Source organism: Bos taurus, chromosome 11, assembly GCF_002263795.3.
Source record: "Bos taurus isolate L1 Dominette 01449 registration number 42190680 breed Hereford chromosome 11, ARS-UCD2.0, whole genome shotgun sequence".
NCBI classification, from domain to species: Eukaryota; Metazoa; Chordata; class Mammalia; order Artiodactyla; family Bovidae; genus Bos; species Bos taurus.
In genome coordinates this window covers 9,267,742-9,284,892 of record NC_037338.1, presented here as the reverse complement: position 1 = coordinate 9,284,892, position 17,151 = coordinate 9,267,742, and the positions used below count along the sequence as shown (strand labels likewise).

Here is a 17,151-nt window from a genome sequence, read left to right as displayed (position 1 = left end):
GGTGGCCAAAGTACTGGAGTTTCAGCTTTAGCATCATTCCTTCCAAAGAAATCCCAGGGCTGATCTTCAGAATGGACTGGTTGGATCTTCTTGCAGTCCAAGGGACTCTCAAGAGTCTTCTCCAACACCACAGTTCAGGGGATGTCTAATGCAAGACTATAGTTAAAGTTTTTCCCATTAAACAGAGGCTTAAGATCGATAGTGCAACTTTGGATATACAATTGTGTCATTTTCTGTTTGGTAGCATTAGATTAAAGAACTGGTTTCAAACTCTGCAGGAGAAGGGAGGCTCTTAGATTCCTTAGGAGCTCGTGTGCTGCTAGTTCTGAGACTCAGGGCTTGTGCTTCGTGGAACTCACTGGAAATGGGTTCAGATTCATGTCCGTCTGCTCTGCTTCTGATTAGTGGTGGTCTTGCTTTCCGCCCCAACCTGTTGGTTTAAGCAGAAGCACTGTCCTGATCAATAAAGCTGTTGTGACTCTTTAGAGGAGATAAGGAACGAGGTAGGAGAGAGACCCACCAGCACCTGAAACTATCTGCAGAAGTGGGGGCCATCGGACCTGGAGGGCAGGTGGGGACGTCACTCGTCCTGCCTGAAGTCAGGATCAGCGACGCGGGCTGTGCTGGGGCCACCTCAGCCGTCTTCATCCGCCAAGGGGCCCTGCGTGTGCTCACAGTTCACTGTCTTAGATGACTTCTGTCACAGTCCCGAGGAAGCAGAGGAGGCAGAAAGCACATCCCAGGCATATGAGCATTGCTGGGGCAATACCCTGGAGGAAACAGAGCCCCCTTTCATAGCTCCAGAGCACAGGAATGGCTCTCGATGGGGTTACTGGTACAGCCTGTCTCCTTCCCCCAGAAGGGCCTGTGCTTTTCCAAACCCACTTGGAACCGCTTTTCCATGTTGACTGGAAGTTTATTTTGTTCTAAGTGAGAGGGCTGTTTGGAAACCAGTGCTCATATAGTCTTCTGTTTTCATGAATGTTCCTGGCTTCCCATTTTTCCGTTCATAAAATGAGGTTGTTGTTGTTTAGTCGCTCAGTCGTATCCAATTCTTTATAAGCGTATGGACTATAGCCCAGTAGGCTCCTCTGTCCATGGGATTTCCCAGGCAAGAATACTGCAGTGGGTTGCCATTTCCTCTCCAGGGCATCTTACCAACTTAGGGATCAAACCCTCAGTATCCTGCATTGGCAGGTGGATTCTTTACCACTGAGCCATCAGGGAATCCCATAAAACAAGGTAGTTGTATTAATAGATAATCTCCTGGGTTGTTCCCAGATTTAAAAATTTTATTTTTTATAGCCCTGTCTCCTTTCCTTGTTCTTATTTCAAATCTTCAGGTCATTATTCTGAAAATTGTGTGACCCGCATAGGGAATAAGATTCCGCAGTTAAATCGTAGTCTCTGTGGAAAAATTCATAGGTTGGAAGGATGGTGCTTAATTGCAATGAACTGAACGGTGGCCACTTTGAAGGCTAGATACAGATTTCAGGAAAGCATCACGTCTTCTGCCAACTTAGCAGCTGAAACCTGAGATGGCCTTAGGACAGATGATATTCATACACTGGGTTTCAGCACAAAGATCAAACACTCAAGAGCCTCATCTTGTGATGTTATCTCAAGAATATCCCGGCAATGTTTTCTTTAACTCCAGGAAGAGCGATTTAGAGGGATGGATCTCGCCACATGTGTCCAGCTGCAAGTTTAATAACTTTCGGGAAAAAAGACTGTCCTATAAACACAGAAGGCACCAAGTATGGGTGCCTGAAACTTGTCTGTTTCTTTGCTTACAGTCGTCAGAATCTTGTATACACAAAGTACAAAATTAATAAACACGGTGGAATTCACTATTATCGTAAACCAGCCAGCAATATTTTATGTGCACCCTAGGGTTTCATTTTGGAATTTCACTCTTCAGTGGATGGAGATGACCGAAAATCAAGTTGAGTTTCATCAGTTTGTGAAACATCCCTCAGGAGTTGTATGGTCAACCTGTCTCCAGATTTAATCATTTATAAAGCTTTTCACTTTTCAGTCAATTAAATATTGCCACCTGAGAAGCTATTTCTGAAGAAGCTGGACGGTGTTTCTCATGGCGTGGAGGCATTTCTCCACACCTGGGCTTCCCAGGGTAGACGGGCTCTTTGTGGGGTGGCTCTGACATGTTGGTGCAGGAACCGCGTGGGAGGGAGGAGGGGAAGTCCTGCCTCCCTCTATCCCCACCCAGTCCGTTCTGCTCATGCACACGCCACACTCATCTTGGAAACATGCAAGTCGGGGTGTCGCCTGGGGAGACGGTTGATTGCGGTCACTGAGTTTCCTACCGTGATAATCCCTGTGCCTGGCAGCCAGCCTTCCCTGTACCCTGCTCGCTGGCTGCCCAGGCTGCGGCGGAGGGCAGGGGTGGCTCCTCTCGTGCAAGGGCGGGGGGGGGCGGGGGCGGTGTGCTTCCTGGTGCCACCCATCCAGGTGTGCTCCCGTGGCCTCAGGTTTCCAGCTCCGACAACCCTCCCCTGGCTTCTGTGGTCTCTCCTTATTCAAATCCATGAACCATGGAGGAGCGCATGGAAAGTCTTTTTATAGAAATGAGCATATTGTTTCTATCCCTGCCGAGCTATTCTGGGGGCAGCAGATGGAGAAGATGCGATGTGCAGGTCCATCCTGTCTGGGGCAGGCACTCCTCCTGGGGGATGAGGGCTCTGGCTCCAACTCTTGATTTGTGTCCAGCATCAAGACCACTTTTTCTGACACGGTCACCAAGAACTAGGACTTTGAAGGAAGCGAAATGCGCTCAGACACAGAACTGCCCCCAAATAATTTTTTTTTTTAAAGTACTATTGAAAATGACAAGGCGTTTCAGGGGTGAGTGTCGACTGCTCAGCCAGGAGACGAGCCACCGAAGGTAAAGGTGATGGTCAAGGTGACCGTGATGGAGGGGGACAGTCATGCCATGTGAACGCTCGCTGGAACCTGTCCTCTCCTCCCTGGTAGGTGACAGACATCCGGGGCCAAGATGACCGAGCGCTTTGACTGCCACCACTGCGAGGACTCGCTCTTCGGCAGGAAGTACGTACTTCGGGAGGAGCAGCCCTACTGTGTGGCCTGCTTTGAGGCCCTGTTCGCCAGCACCTGTGAGGAGTGCGGGAAGTTGATCGGCTGTGACTGCAAGGTACCCCGGCCCCTTGGGGGTCCCCCTGTGCTCCCTACATCCTCCCTTACCACCTGGCTTCCCTGGGCCCCACATTGGCTCCCCATGTTTCTCTGCATAGTTTGCACTTAAGTCCTGGTTCCCATCACCTTGAACACTCCCGAGCCCCATTCTGCTGGGCTGGGACCCTGCATGAGCCCTTCCTAGCCTCCCCCTGCAGGCTTGGTCTCTGCCCCCTCCCAGTCGCGCCTGCTCAGGGCTTTCCAGGAAGTGTACGCCTGGCCTCCCAGGTAGACTTCTGATGGCCCCAGGTCAGCATCCTTATCTAACCAGACACCTGCCGCCCAATCCCTTTCTCCCCTGAGGCTCCCAGCTCTCCTCCTGGGCTGACTCACAGGGCAGGTGTGCGAGGTCAATATTTGCGAAGTGAGTGTGGTGCGGGTGACACAGTGCCTGCCTCCTGGGTGGAGGGTTTCAGAGGCTCTGCCTGCCCTGGGGCATCTGGGGAGCTTCTGGTCTTCATGGGGAGGGTTAGCTTGTGTAGCTGCTGGCTGAGCGGGTGCGGCTGGCTCTACTGTGCGTCTGCCCTGGGTCTATCTTGCATCTCATCCTTCCAAGGGCCTGTGGTGAGCAGCTGGTCGCACACCAGCTTCTGTCTCTGTGTCTTTAGTAACAGTCTAGGAATGATTTCCATCTGGTGTGGGGAAAGCGGACTTTGCCTTGAGCAGAGACAAGGGGCGTGGGATGCCAGCCGCTGGAGCCTGAGCTGTAGTCACATGTCCTGGCTCCAGAGCAGGGTGGATTCTGAGAGGAAGGGAAATGGGGACCCTCAAAACAACGGGAACTTTGGCTACAACCAAGAGCAAAAGCAGCTGGTCTTGCTCACCTGAAAGCTGCCGGCCCTCCGGCCTCCAGCTCTGGCGGGGGATGGATGTGTGTCTGAGTCCCTCCGCATCCATCTCCAGGCCAAGCAGGAGAGCTCGGACACCAAGTTGCCCCGTTCCAGCCTGGCTCTGTGTCTCACTGGCTGTGTGATCTCAGGCCCATGTCTTGACTCCCTCAGTGCCCATCTACGTGTTTACAAAATGGAGCCACAACAAGGAAGCCTGGGTCATGGGTTCTCACATGTGCAGCTATGAAGCAGCCAGAGTTCTAAGGAGCAGCTGCGTGTGTGCTCAGTCGTGTCCGACTCTTTGCAACCCCATGGACAGTAGCCCGCCAGACCCCTCTGTCCTTGGGATTTCCCAGGCAAGAATACTGGAGTGCTTTGGCATTTCCTTCTCCAGGGGATCTTTCCAACCCAGGGATCAAACCCGAGTCTCTTATGTCTCCTGTGTGGTCAGGTGGGTTCTTCACCACTAGCGTGACCTGGGAAGCCCAGGGAGCAGGTGCTGGTGGTATGAACTCCAGTCCCCTCTTCTCTGCCGACTGCACCCCTGCTCTTTCTGCAGCTCAGTCCCTCCCCAGGCCTCCTGAAGCTTCACCCTATCAGTTTTCACTAGAGAAACATCAATAAGAATGTCTGCTTTGAGGGAGAACTAATAGGCAGAGAGAAACTTACTATTTCTAAAGGCTCTCCCTGGAAAAGACGTAAGTAGGTGAGAGTTTTGGATATCATTCTGACAAAGAACAGCTCTGGGTTTTGGGGGGTCTTTTGAAGCATAATTGCTTTAGTGTTGTGTTGGTTTCTGTGTACAAGAAAGTGAGTCAGCTATATGTATACATGTATCGCCTCCCTCCCACCCTCCACATCCTGCTCCTCTAGGTCATCCCAGAGCACCGAGCTGCTCCCTGTGCCATACAGCATCTTCCCACGAGCTGTCTGTCTCACACATGGTCATGTAGATACGTCAATCCCAACCCCCCAATTCATCCCACCCTCCTTTTCCCCACTCCGTGTCCACACATCTGCTTTCTACATCTGCGTCTTTACTCCTGCCCTGCAAATATGTCCGTTAGTACCATCTTTCTAGATCCCACATATGTGTATATTCATATATGATGTTTGTCTTTTTCTGGCTTATCAACTCTGGTTTGAAGGAGATGTTTTGGAGATTTGGGGCTAGTCATCCTTGGCTGGGAGCTAAAGTGAAAACAAAACTGAAGTCACTGATCGTTTCTTCAGTATGATTTAGTGGACAGGCCCTTGAAACTGCTTATCCTTCCGCACATGCTTTACGAGTAAATAAACAAGAATCCCCCCAGAGTGGCCAAAATCAACAAGACTGCTGCAGAGAGAAGACTGCTGTTTAGTCAATCACGCTGAACTTTTCAACCCGGATAACCGTCCACTGTGGAGTCTCAGCGTGTGATTCTGTGCATTTGGGAAGGAAACAAAGAAGTGAACTTGCAGTTAGACCTCGGCATGTGGGGTTTTGAATGTTTGGAACCGTTTTCTTGGCTTTCGGAAATAATTACGAAGTTGGCTTTGTGGAGAAAGTGATGGCAGGAGAAACGTGCCTGCCTTTCAGGGAGCGAACCTTGAGCCTGGCAACAGGGTAAGTGGCAGGGTTTCTGCCAGAGTCTTTCTTCAAGGATTTGAGAGACCATACGGATGGGGACATAGTGGCCTGACTGGCACAAAGCATGGAACATCTTTGCAAAGTGCTGAGCCGAGTGGCGTGGCCCACCCCCCAACACAGCGGGATCCTGTGGGCCTGAGGACTGGGTGGCTCGGGAATCAGCAGCTGATCTTCCCCCAGCCCAGGAGAGACAGACAGGGGCTGGAAGATGGCGAGGGACCCCGCCGCCCTGGGCTGCCCCCATTAACTGGGGAGTGCAAGGTCCCTCCAGGCCACTGACTCCACCCACGGCTCAGCCGAGGCCTCAACAAGGGCAGAGCAAAGCCACAAGCCCTTCCCACGTTAGGAGTGTCTCTGAAATGGAAAAATGGAAAATCTGAAAGGAAGTGTTTGCGCCTAATCTCACATTGTTTATCAAACATTTTACAGCAATTTATGACATTCTGTGTGCATAAGATTACCTTGCTAGTTTTTCTAGGATGTGCTGAAGATTTTTTTTTCTTCCTTTCTTTTTCACCCCTTCATGCACTCTCTCTCTAGAGAACCTTTAAAACAGGGGCATTTTCTAGGATGTTTCAAAGTTCTTGAAAGTTAGTCAGCGAGCCCCTACCTCTTAGCCTTGAACCTCTGGCATCTCCGTGGTGTCTCTGGGGACCACCCGGTAGGCTCGAGACACAACAGAATTCAGCGAGACAAGACTAGCTCAGTACTACAAGACTGAAACTCCATTTGGAGCAGTGAATGCCAGCGGTGAGAAGAGTCACTCAGAGCCCAGTTTACAGACACACGTTTAGAGCAGGCGTCAGCCTGATTCAGGCACCAAGTCGGATCACCTAAGCAGACCAGATGCCTCGGCCTTTCTGTGCCGACTTCCAGTCCAGCCCACGAGCCCCAAGCCAGCAAAGTTTTTCCCCACCTTGGCACCCATGCATTGTGGACTTTTCCACAGAAGGGAGTCCCAGAGGAGGTGGGGACATGAAGTATCAACTTGACTCAGGCTGATGTGTAAGGACAGCACGAGAGAAGGAGGATTCCCAGGGAAGCTGATAGCACAGCCTCAGATGGGGCTTCCCACAAGCGCCCCTGAGCAAGCTGCGGGATGTGGCTCTTCCAGGCGTGCCCGTGGGGGTGGTACCCAGGCCCACAGGGCCAGCATCACTCGTGGCCACACGGGCATCACCGAGCAACTGGTGTCCTAGCCGGGCCTCCTAGCCAAGGCAGATGAGGGTGAGGGCCTTCGGAGGCCAGGACAGTGCAAGCCAGGGTATGGTCAGGGGAGAGGGGAGCATGGCAGAGAGGAGGCTGTGGCAGAAGGTGAGTCTGGGTGAGCATGCTGGGGCCTGCTTGTAAAGATGCTGCCAGGCCAGGTAAAGGTCTGTGCCCTGCCAGATGCAGACCAGGAAGAGGGATGCAGGGGACCGGGTTCAGGGTATCTTAGCATCATTCAGTTAAACTTGCTCACCTATAAAATAGGAATAAAACGTTATTCCATGGCATCATTGTGTGGTTCAAAACAAGAGGGGATTAAGGGAATTTTAGAGTTAGAAGGGCCGCGGAGGCTGAAAGTGCTGTACAGGGTAGAGTGACTGAGCCCAGGAGCCTGGAGCTCTTAGAGGAGGGCATGGAATCTGTCTTCGTCTCATGAGTAAAGGTGACCCCAGCAAGTGACGCTTTGGGGCACCTGCTGTCACCATGAGCTGGGATCAAAGACCAATGTTAGCCGAGCAGTTACAGTGTGCCAGGACTGTGGTCAATTCTTCACCATCATCTCTGCTTCCTGGGTGGCATCTGAGGCTGGAAGGGGTCAGGTTACTGACCCCACCCACCCCCCACCACCCCCTCCCCCGCCACCATGCAGCAGGTGTGCGGCAGAGCCAGGACTTGAGTCTGGAGCCTGCAAGTTTAATCGCTGGGGTGAAATACATCAGGCGTTTTAGACACGTGCTCCCAGGGTCCCCAAAGGCACTAGTGGCATGGCGGTGTGCGGGGCTGTGGCTCGAGGTTCCCCACCTGCCTGCAAGCCAGGTTTCCTCGGCCTGGGGCGGGCGCCGCTGACTGCAACTGGAACAGGGGTGGGTGAGCTGTCGTCCCACCTCAGCCCACCCCCCTCCCCGCCCCACTGATGGTGATGCCAGCTTGTTCAGAGAGAGTTGTGACTCACCATGGCTCCTGAGAGCGTGGGCGTAGATTGGTATTTATCTTCAAGAAAAACATTTTTGTCAGAAGGTTGAAGAATTATCAAATGTCTTTGAATGAACAGTTCAGGGCTGTTGTGTGTTAATGCAGAAATGTGTGTGTGTGCGTGTGCGTGTGTGCAAGAGAGGGCAGACAGAGGGAGCAGCTGTGCAGAGGGGTGAGGATGCCCCAGGGAAGGGATGGCCAGTGACTCAGCTCGGCAGGAATCTCGGCAGGATGGTGACCAGCCCCCTGGAGTGGGTGTGGGATGGGGGCGGGTGAGGGTTCCAGGCAGCTGCTGTCACCAGCCTGGAGGGCCATGCCATAGCCAGGGTGTGATCAGTCCCTCCCTTGAATGCAGGACGTGGGATTCGGGACAGCGAGCTACCAAATGACCAACAGCCTCAGGAGGGTGGAGGCCAGGAGCTGGACCTCCCTCTGGAGGATCTAGTCAGGACAGGGTGTAGTATCAGATTTAGAGGGAACTTTCTAGTGTCAAGGGGGCTTTCTTAGTGGCTCAGTTGATAGAGAATCTGCCTGCAATACAGGAGACCCAGGTTTGATCCCTGGGGTCAGGAAGATCCCCTGGAAAAGGGGATGGCACTCCAGTATTCTTGCCTGGGAAATCCCATGGACAGAGGAGCCTGGTGGTCTGCAGTCCATGGTGGTGCAGTCAGCTTAGCACACACTCATGCAGTGTGTGTCAGAATTTCTTTCATTTTTGACGCTGTGAATAAGAGTCCGTGTTTGTCCATCACTATCTGTCCACTCCGTGATGGACACTTCGATGGCTTCCACCTTTTGGCTTCTTGAGGGCTCTACAGAATCTGGGTCTACAGATTCCCGCTTTCAATTCTTTGGGACATGTACCCAGAAGTAGAATTGGTGGGTCATGGGGTAATTCTCTGTTTAATTTTTTGAGGAACTGCCTGCCATACTGTTCTCCATACCAAAAAGAAAAAGTTGTTAAATTCATTTATTCCATAATCAGCATTACAACAGTGACCACAAGATCCAAACCCCAACTCATCTTTAATTAGGCTGATTACTGTCCTCAGTGGACAGGACTTTAGATGGTTTGTCGTCTTTATTCAAATTCTCAACAAAGACAGAGCGGAACTGCACTCACCTGGGTACATTCATCTGGCTTCCTGGTCCAGCCCAGTGGGAACTCTCCCAGCCGGCGCCCCTCGGTCTGGCCCTCCTGGTCTGTGCCTTCTCTGCCCAGTTCACGCATCCTCTGGTCTTTGATGTTCAGCTGGTGGCACTTCCTGGAAGTGTTCTACCCGCCTTCTCCAGGTTGACCCAGGGACCCCACCCCAGGCTCTGTCTCTGAGGTTCCCGCAGCCCAGCCTCCCTCCCCTGGGAATCACAACAACCCCTCGGGCATGGTTGGCTCTGCCCCACGTGCTTGTGGCCAGTGGACCCCCAAGGTCTGTGTGTCCAGCTGAAGCACTGATGAGTTTCATGTGCAGTTTCTCTTTCTTACAGAGAGTTCTCAGGGAAAGCCATCTGTTTTTCAGAAGCTTCTAAACAGTGGCTCCGTACCCCACCTGACCCATTCCAGCCCCTCGAGCTCCATTTCCCTGCCCCCCAGTCCCTCTCACGTCTCTGTCTCTCTGCTCTGGGTCTGCAGGACTTGTCTTATAAGGACCGGCATTGGCACGAGGCCTGTTTCCATTGCTCGCGGTGCCGGGGCTCCCTCGTGGACAAGCCGTTTGCTGCCAAGGAGGACCAGCTGCTCTGCACTGACTGCTACTCGCAGGAGTACTCGTCACGATGCCAGGAGTGCAAGAAGAGCATCATGCCAGGTGGGCGCCATGATCCCGCCTTTTGCACATGCGCGAAGTCCCCAAGCCCTAACCCCCCAATCCCTCCCCACGCCCCCCTCCACCCCTGCACACTCATGCTGGACCTGGAGCTGGGTGCTGTGCCCCATGCGGGTGACATTCTGGCAGACTTGACCGCAGCTGGGTCTAGTGGTCAGAGATGAATGACCTGTCTTTTGATGGGGGGATGGGACTGTGTCCCTTGCTTTTGGTGGGGTGGGGGGGATCTTTGCTTTATGGGAGAGAGGAATCTTCTTTTAAAGAACAGAATGGACAAAAATGCTATATGAAATATTTTAACACAGTATTCAAAAAATGAATCTTGTTAGACACACAAAGCAAGGGCAAGAAGAACCTAAGATCTGGACCCTGGATAGTTCATCGGCCACGGAGTGTCAGTGACATCCTCTGTATGACCAGTAAGGGGCGACTGGACAGTAACCTTGCCAGACTTAGCGAATAAATACAGGACTCCCAGGTAAACTGGAATTTCAGCCGATCCCACCTGAGACCTCGTTAATCTGGCTTCTCTGCCAGAGAGCCACATAAAATCAAGAGAGGCCTCTGTCCTTTGACTGTCTTCTGGGGTGTGCCCCCCAAACCAGGCTCAGGGTGGTGGGAGCAGGGCACAGGTCTAGGGTCCCCAGCTCTTGGGAAGCAGGATGCTGCTGCCTGGGGAGCCCTCAAATTGCTCAAGAAAGTGTCTGTCCTCAAGATGGCTTCTTGGAGGATGCGCTTTCTTTAGTCCTGAGAAGCTTTAGAATTAAGGGCACACTTATCAGGAGAATCCAACCCAGAGCAATAATATTGTGTTAAATAATCTGATAAAGCATGAGTGAAGTTTAGAAAGAAAATTGGTCTCAAGAGTAAATTAATTTTTTGATTCTAACTAAAAGTGTGCAATTGAGTGATTTAGGTTTGTGGTTTTATACGGGGATTTTCTTAATCTGTAAATGTTTTTGACATTTAAGATACCTTAGTTTTTGAGGCTGTGAATAATGGTCCATGTTTGTCCATCATTATCTGTCCACTATATTTATATATTTAGCTCACTTCATCAACAATTACTTAAAAACCTGAAGTCCAGTTTGCCAAGGTCCTCCTTGGCATCGAACTTAGAAGGGATATCAAATACATTAAATTTTGTTGTTCATTCGCTGAGTCCTGTCTGACTCTTTGCAATCCCATGGACTGTAGCACGCCAGGCTTCTCTGTCCTTCACCATCTCCCGGAGTTTGCCCAGACTCATATCCATTAACTCGGTGATGCCATCCAACCATCTCATCCTCTGTCGCCCCCTTTTCCACTTGCCTGCAATCTTTTCCAGCATTGGGATCATTACATTCTAAGTGTCCTTTTAAAGGACTTCACTACATTGGTGAATGGAACCAAACATAAAGTCACGCCCCTTAAGAGTGATTTTTAAAATTTGCTGTATCCGTGAACACGCTGATAAGATGTGCAGGATGAAGTTCGATGGAGGGTTTTAAATTTTCAGCTTCAATAGAATGAATGTCAGCTTGTAGAAACCTAGGTGCCCTGCAGAGTCATGCTAGTCACACAGCAGCTGGGGTTGCGCCAACACACGCAGAGAACTTAGGCTACAGGGATCATTTAGAGGCAGACTACTGACTCTGCAAGGAGACTGACCCAGGGGATGCCCAGCCGCCGGGACCCGAGCCAGGGCCATGCGTATGGTGAAAGACACAGCTTTCCAGGGCAGCAGTCCAGATTGGGAAGAAAAGTGTTCACTGCCGTTTTGACAAAGACAAATATACCTTAGAGTAAGAGGTGAATTTTTCCTAAAATCCCTGAGGCCACCAAGATGATTCTTGATTCTGGCAGGCTGGTCTCTGAGGGCTGCTCCCCCTCCCCCCGCCCCACTTTCTCCCCAGGGACATGCATCTCACCATCTCTGTTGTTGGGGTTTTTAGGAGAAGCCTGGCTGGTGTCTACTTTGATGGAGGCAGTAAGTCAGAGCAAGGCAGCCAGGAAAGGGGCCCTTGGGGGTGTGACCTTTGAGCAGTCTCAAGGTCGACCTGATGTCAGTGGATGGAGAAGTCAGAAGAGGGCACATCTGGCAGAGGAAATGGACCGGGCATCAGAGGTGGTGTGCCCAAAAAGGCCTGCAAAAATAAGTACTAGATACTTAAGAAAACCAAACAGGAAAAAAACCCACAAAACTAGATCAGAGCGCTAGCTTCCTTCCTTGGTTTGGTTTTCAAAAGTGCTACAACCAAATCAAGATGAGAGCAATGCAGACTGGCAGCACGGCTTCTGCAGGTGTCCCCACTCAGCACCCACAGCTGTGAGTCACCAGTCCGAGGTATGAGGCTCCCGAGCCCACGCAGGGATGCTAAGCCCTGGCTCCAAGGTGCACCACGGCTTCCAGGCAGCCTCACGCTGTTGCCAGGCCTTCGCTAGTTTTCAGATTCCTCACTTGCTCCTTTGAATCAGAAAGACACCCCTTCCTCCAGGTGGACTCGGTCCCCTGGCTCCTCCTCATCTGCACGTCCTTAGAAGGAGGAGCTTTGCCGCCCCCTGCTGGCGACTCTGCACAAGGACCACAAGGTCTGCACCAGGTCTGTGGGTACCCAACCTGGGTGGGACCTGGGACCTAGGACTGGACATCTCCCTGAGCTCCGGGGTGGACAGGAGGCTCATTCTGAACATGCAGAAGGCATGTGTGGTTTGGTTGGGAGGCTTTAGTGAGACTCGGGATTGTCGGGTATTTATGGACAAATTCTTTGGTGTCTGGGCTGAGTGACCAGAGGGAAGGTCAGAGGTTAAAAGAACTAGTGTCAGAGGTGTACATGGGAAATTAAAATCCCAGAGACCAAAGGAGATTTTGGTTCTAGAATTTACAGCAAAGTCCTTCCATCATTTTTACCTGAAATTTAATTGCTTGATGTAATTTTTGCCATTTTCAGGATTCATTGCCTCACAATTTAATCACATAGTTGTGAAGATCACCATTTGCTCCCTACCCCCTGCACACACACTCTGAGTGTTTTGTACTCTCTCTGGGAGGTGGTGCCTGGGGTCTAAAAGGCCAGGAAGCTGAGAAGGTGAACCTGAAAACAATGACACCTGCTAAAACAAGCAGGCCATGATTCTGGAGCGATGCTCAGCTCTTTCCAACCAGCTACAATTTGGCCGCGTCATTTCAGCCTCAGTGCTAAAAACTAGTTACCCAATGCCTGTGTCCCAACACGAAGCCCCCCACACCCCGCCTCCAGCTCCAGAGCCGCCTCCCTCCTTGCTCCCTGATCTGAGTTCAGTCTGACTCACGTCTTCTATCTGTAAGCTCCGTCCTTCAGGTGCGCCCAGGGGGTGGCCAGAGAGGAAAGAACCACACAACAGCGCCCATGGTCGAGGATGAGCCAGCGGGTGGGTTGCAGCTGTGTCTGGGAAGACCTTGGTGATGACCTGGGGAGTCCGGTCTGCCCCTGAGCTGCCCAAGGACCAGGAACCCTTCTGTTTCCTCACCCAAGAAGCTCCTTCTCCCTAAGTCCTTCCTTGCGAGCATGCTAAGTGCTTGCTAAGTTGCTTCAGTCACGTCCAACTCTTTGTGACCCCATGGACTGTAGCCCACCAGGCTCCTCTGTCCCTGGGGATTCTCCAGGCAAGAATACTCCAGTGGGTTGCCATTTCCTCCTCTAGGGGATCTTCCCCACCCAAGAATCAAACCCGTGTCTCCTGCATTGGGAAGCAGTTCTTTACCACTAGCGCCACCTGGGGAGCCTGCAAATTCTTCTGTAGTACTTCACAAAGGGAGCTCGCGTACACATTTCTCTTACTTAAACCATCTCTTTCTATAAACAGACACATGCTCTTTTTTTGGCAAATATAGGGAAGAAGTCCAAACAAATACAGCCCTCCCTGCTGTGAATCAAGCCTGATGGGGGAGTGGGGAGGGGTGAACCAACAGCGTTTTCTTGATTTCTGGTCTGCTTGAGAAATAATGTAAACCTCTCAGCTGATAGCACTTTTTCCGGAAGGAAATGGAATATCGAGATAAGATCAGAAAATTGTTCAATGGAAGTACAAGTGAGGCAGGTGGGTTTTAACCACTAAGATTCATCACAGCTCAGTCTACATGGCCGGCTGCATCAGTTTCCATCCCGCTGGGAACCAGATGGGTGTTCATCCTCTGGTCCCCGTGCTCCAGATTCATGTTCCCTAAGGATGAATCTGAGCTGTGCCAGGTGTCTGTCAATATTTCACAAGCTGAGAGACAAGTATTTTTTCCACTTAATGTTCATAATCATCCTGTTCAACATGTAAGTATCGACTATGTACAGATTCTGTTCCAGGAGCCAGGTGTGTGGCTGTGAATCAACTAAATAGGAAAGATGCTGGTTGAGAGGCGAGCCTTCCAAGCTGGAGTGACTCTATGCGGGTCCCAGGACTGGAGGGCGGCAGGTTCTCAGCATCAGTCACTGGGCCTCCCGGGTGGTCAGTAACGACTCAGCTGCTGTCTCCTTGACCCCCGACAGGCACCCGCAAGATGGAGTACAAGGGCAGCAGCTGGCACGAGACCTGCTTCATCTGCCACCGATGCCAGCAGCCCATCGGAACCAAGAGCTTCATCCCGAAGGACAGCGAGAACTTCTGCGTGCCCTGCTATGAGAGGCAGTATGCTCTGCAGTGCGTGCAGTGCAAGAAGGTACCTCTTACTCGCCCGGCCTGTCTGTCTGGCATCCTTTCCTAAACAGCATCCTCCCATCCCCAAGGTCCCTCTGCTCACCGCTCTCCTTGAATAAATGAGAAACCAGCCCTGGACTGGGCCAGGGAGGAAACAAGGAAACTGGAAAGGTCTCAGGGTGGGGATGGGGGTGGAAGCAGACCACTCATCATACTGTCCAGGGCTGTGTCCCAACAGCACTAGACACGGTCAGGAGGCCGGCCCTGGGCTCATTCCCCACGCCTTCCAAGAAGCCGGTTCCACCGTGGTGCTGACTGACCCCAGGTGTCTGCTAAGGCTCTTCCTTCTAACGCCCGAGTAGCTGAATAGACTGTTGAAGGAGGTGCCCCTGGAGGTAGAAAGATGCTCAAAGGGACCTGCGCTCGGGCGGGGCTGCCGAGGACGGCAGGTGACATTGCATCCTAGCCGGAGCTACAGTCTCTGGCTTTGCCCTCCTGCCAGCCAGTAGGCGGCGCTTTCCCGGGCAGATACCCTGGTACCCAGGTCACAGATGGGGACCCGGGTCTGCGGTGGAGGGCATTGGGATGGGGCTGGCAGGGGTGCCCTTCCGTCTGGAGAGCGTGTCTGGGGCGAGGACCGTGCGTCCTCCAGAGGAGTGGGCGCGGCGGGAGCTGAGGTCCCTCTACCTGCAGCCCATCACCACCGGGGGCGTCACGTACCGGGAGCAGCCCTGGCACCGCGAGTGCTTCGTGTGCACCGCCTGCAAGAAGCCGCTGTCGGGCCAGCGCTTCACGTCCCGCGACGAGTTCGCCTACTGCCTGGGCTGCTTCTGCGACCTGTACGCCAAGAAGTGTGCCGGCTGCGCCAACCCCATCAGCGGTGAGTGTTCCCTCCGGGCCTGCATCACCCCCGTCCCTCCCCGCGGATGTCCTGTGTTAGCTTGCAACCGGGCCTGTGTTTAGACTGAAACAAGGTCCTATTGTTTCAGTAAAGGATGGTTTTCTCTGCACACATCCTCCTAACCCGCTCTCAGCTCCACCACCCTGTGCAGGAGAGTCCACCCCTCCACCCCGGCCCACGCAGCGTCTCCTCCGTGAGGCCACGTTCCACCTCTCTTCTCCCTCATTCTTTACATCCAGAAACTTCCGAACACCAGACCTGAGGTGCGCAGTGAAGGAGTAACAGAAATCAGTTCCCAGATGCACAGTAGGAGGAATACACACACACAGCAGGAGTCTCATGATGAGTGATGACCATGTAATGCTGGCCCGTCTTATTTTTCTGAGGCTCAGGAGCTCCCCAACCTGAGTGTGGAATCTAATTTAAACGTGGAGCCCAGCCCCTCGAAGTTGTAAGAGGTTCACACTGTCTATAGTACAGGAGCCAGGCTGCCCAGCTCCCTCTCCATCTTCATCCGTGTCTTCTTCTTGCCTCCGCAGGACTGGGCGGCACCAAGTACATCTCCTTCGAGGAGCGGCAGTGGCATAACGACTGCTTCAACTGCAAGAAGTGCTCGCTGTCGCTGGTGGGGCGAGGCTTCCTCACGGAGAGGGATGACATCCTGTGCCCCGACTGCGGGAAGGACATCTGAGCGACTCCCCACTACTCTGACTCCCCCACCTACCCAGGTCCCTGCTCGAGCTGCACGCAGACGCTGTTTGCTTCCTCCGCCTGCCACCGGGCAATGCTGCAACCCGGTCCCCTGGCCACTGCGGGACTTTCCTCTGCGCTTCTCAGCGATACTCACCTGTTTAAGTCCTTTAATCCACACTCTGTGCATGGGAAGGAGAAAACTCATGGGAACCTTAGGCGGGAAAGGGTTTTGACTCTGTAATCAAGCGAGACCAATCCGAGTGTAAAAATCATTTTGAGTGATATCTTTATAAACATTTCTTTCACGCGTATTTAAGTGCAGTTTGTCACAAACTTGACCGTTTCTTAACTATGGTAAGGTAATAAGGAGCTGGTACTTCCGGTGTAACTTCCTGCCGTGTGGGGCTGCAAGCAAGATGACATGGCTTACAATAAAGGTATCCAGGGCAAAATCTTTTGCCAGGCGCAGTGTGTGATCTGGTGATGAAACATGCAGGTTCTGAGTATCAACAACACTTTATGGGACTTCCCTGACAGTCCACTGCTTAAGACTCTGCGCTTCCATGTCCCCCTTCCAGGGGCCATGGGTTCAATCCCTGCTCAGGGAATTGAGATTCCGCATGCCACGCAGGTTCAATGCCTGTTCAATGCCTGGGTCAGGAAGATCCCCCTGGGGAAGAAATGGTAACCCACTCCCGTATTATTGCCTAGGAAATCCCATGCATGGGCCTGGCAGGCTACAGGGTTGCTAAGAGTTGGACAGAACTTAGCAACCAAACAGCAACAACAAAAGCTTTAATTATTAGTCTATATATATATATAAGTTCAAATATGCTTTAAAAAGATCAATAATTTTTACTAGAAAAAATGTATAGAGCTATTATGTACTTACTGAACTAGTCTTATATCTGTTCTTTGATTAAACTGAACGCTTAGTTAAGGCTGGACACAGTTAACAGTTTCCAGTTACCCTTAGAATCAAATCCTAATTCCTACACGGCTGTGTAAATCCTAGGTTATCTGGCCCCTGCCCCCCGCCCCCACCCCTGGTTTCTGGGTAATTTCATAATAGGCTCCCTGTTCTCACTGATCTGAACCACAGCGGCCTTTCTGCCATGAGACCCTCATTCTGCACCTAGCTGGTGTCTGAGTTATCCAGGGCTGGGAGCAAAGAACCCCAACACTTTCTGCTCCTCATGATTCCGAATCAGCTGCCAGCGCTGGTCTCATCTG

At 52.1% G+C, this 17,151-nt stretch overlaps 1 protein-coding gene across 5 annotated transcripts in view; it reads left to right on the top strand.

The window, feature by feature from the left end:
* FHL2 (four and a half LIM domains 2) overlaps positions 1–16,229 on the top strand; it is a 54,093-nt gene extending 37,864 nt beyond the window's left edge. For all 5 annotated transcript variants that reach the window (XM_059891157.1, NM_001046046.2, XM_005212433.5 and 2 more), the window contains exons 2-6: positions 2,995–3,172; positions 9,485–9,659; positions 14,177–14,346; positions 15,018–15,204; positions 15,765–16,229. In XM_059891157.1, the coding sequence (XP_059747140.1) occupies positions 3,017–3,172; positions 9,485–9,659; positions 14,177–14,346; positions 15,018–15,204; positions 15,765–15,916 (840 nt within the window). In that variant the 5' untranslated portion in view covers positions 2,995–3,016 and the 3' untranslated portion in view covers positions 15,917–16,229. The remainder of the gene's footprint in view (positions 1–2,994; positions 3,173–9,484; positions 9,660–14,176; positions 14,347–15,017; positions 15,205–15,764) is intronic.
* Positions 16,230–17,151: the final 922 nt, after the last annotated feature.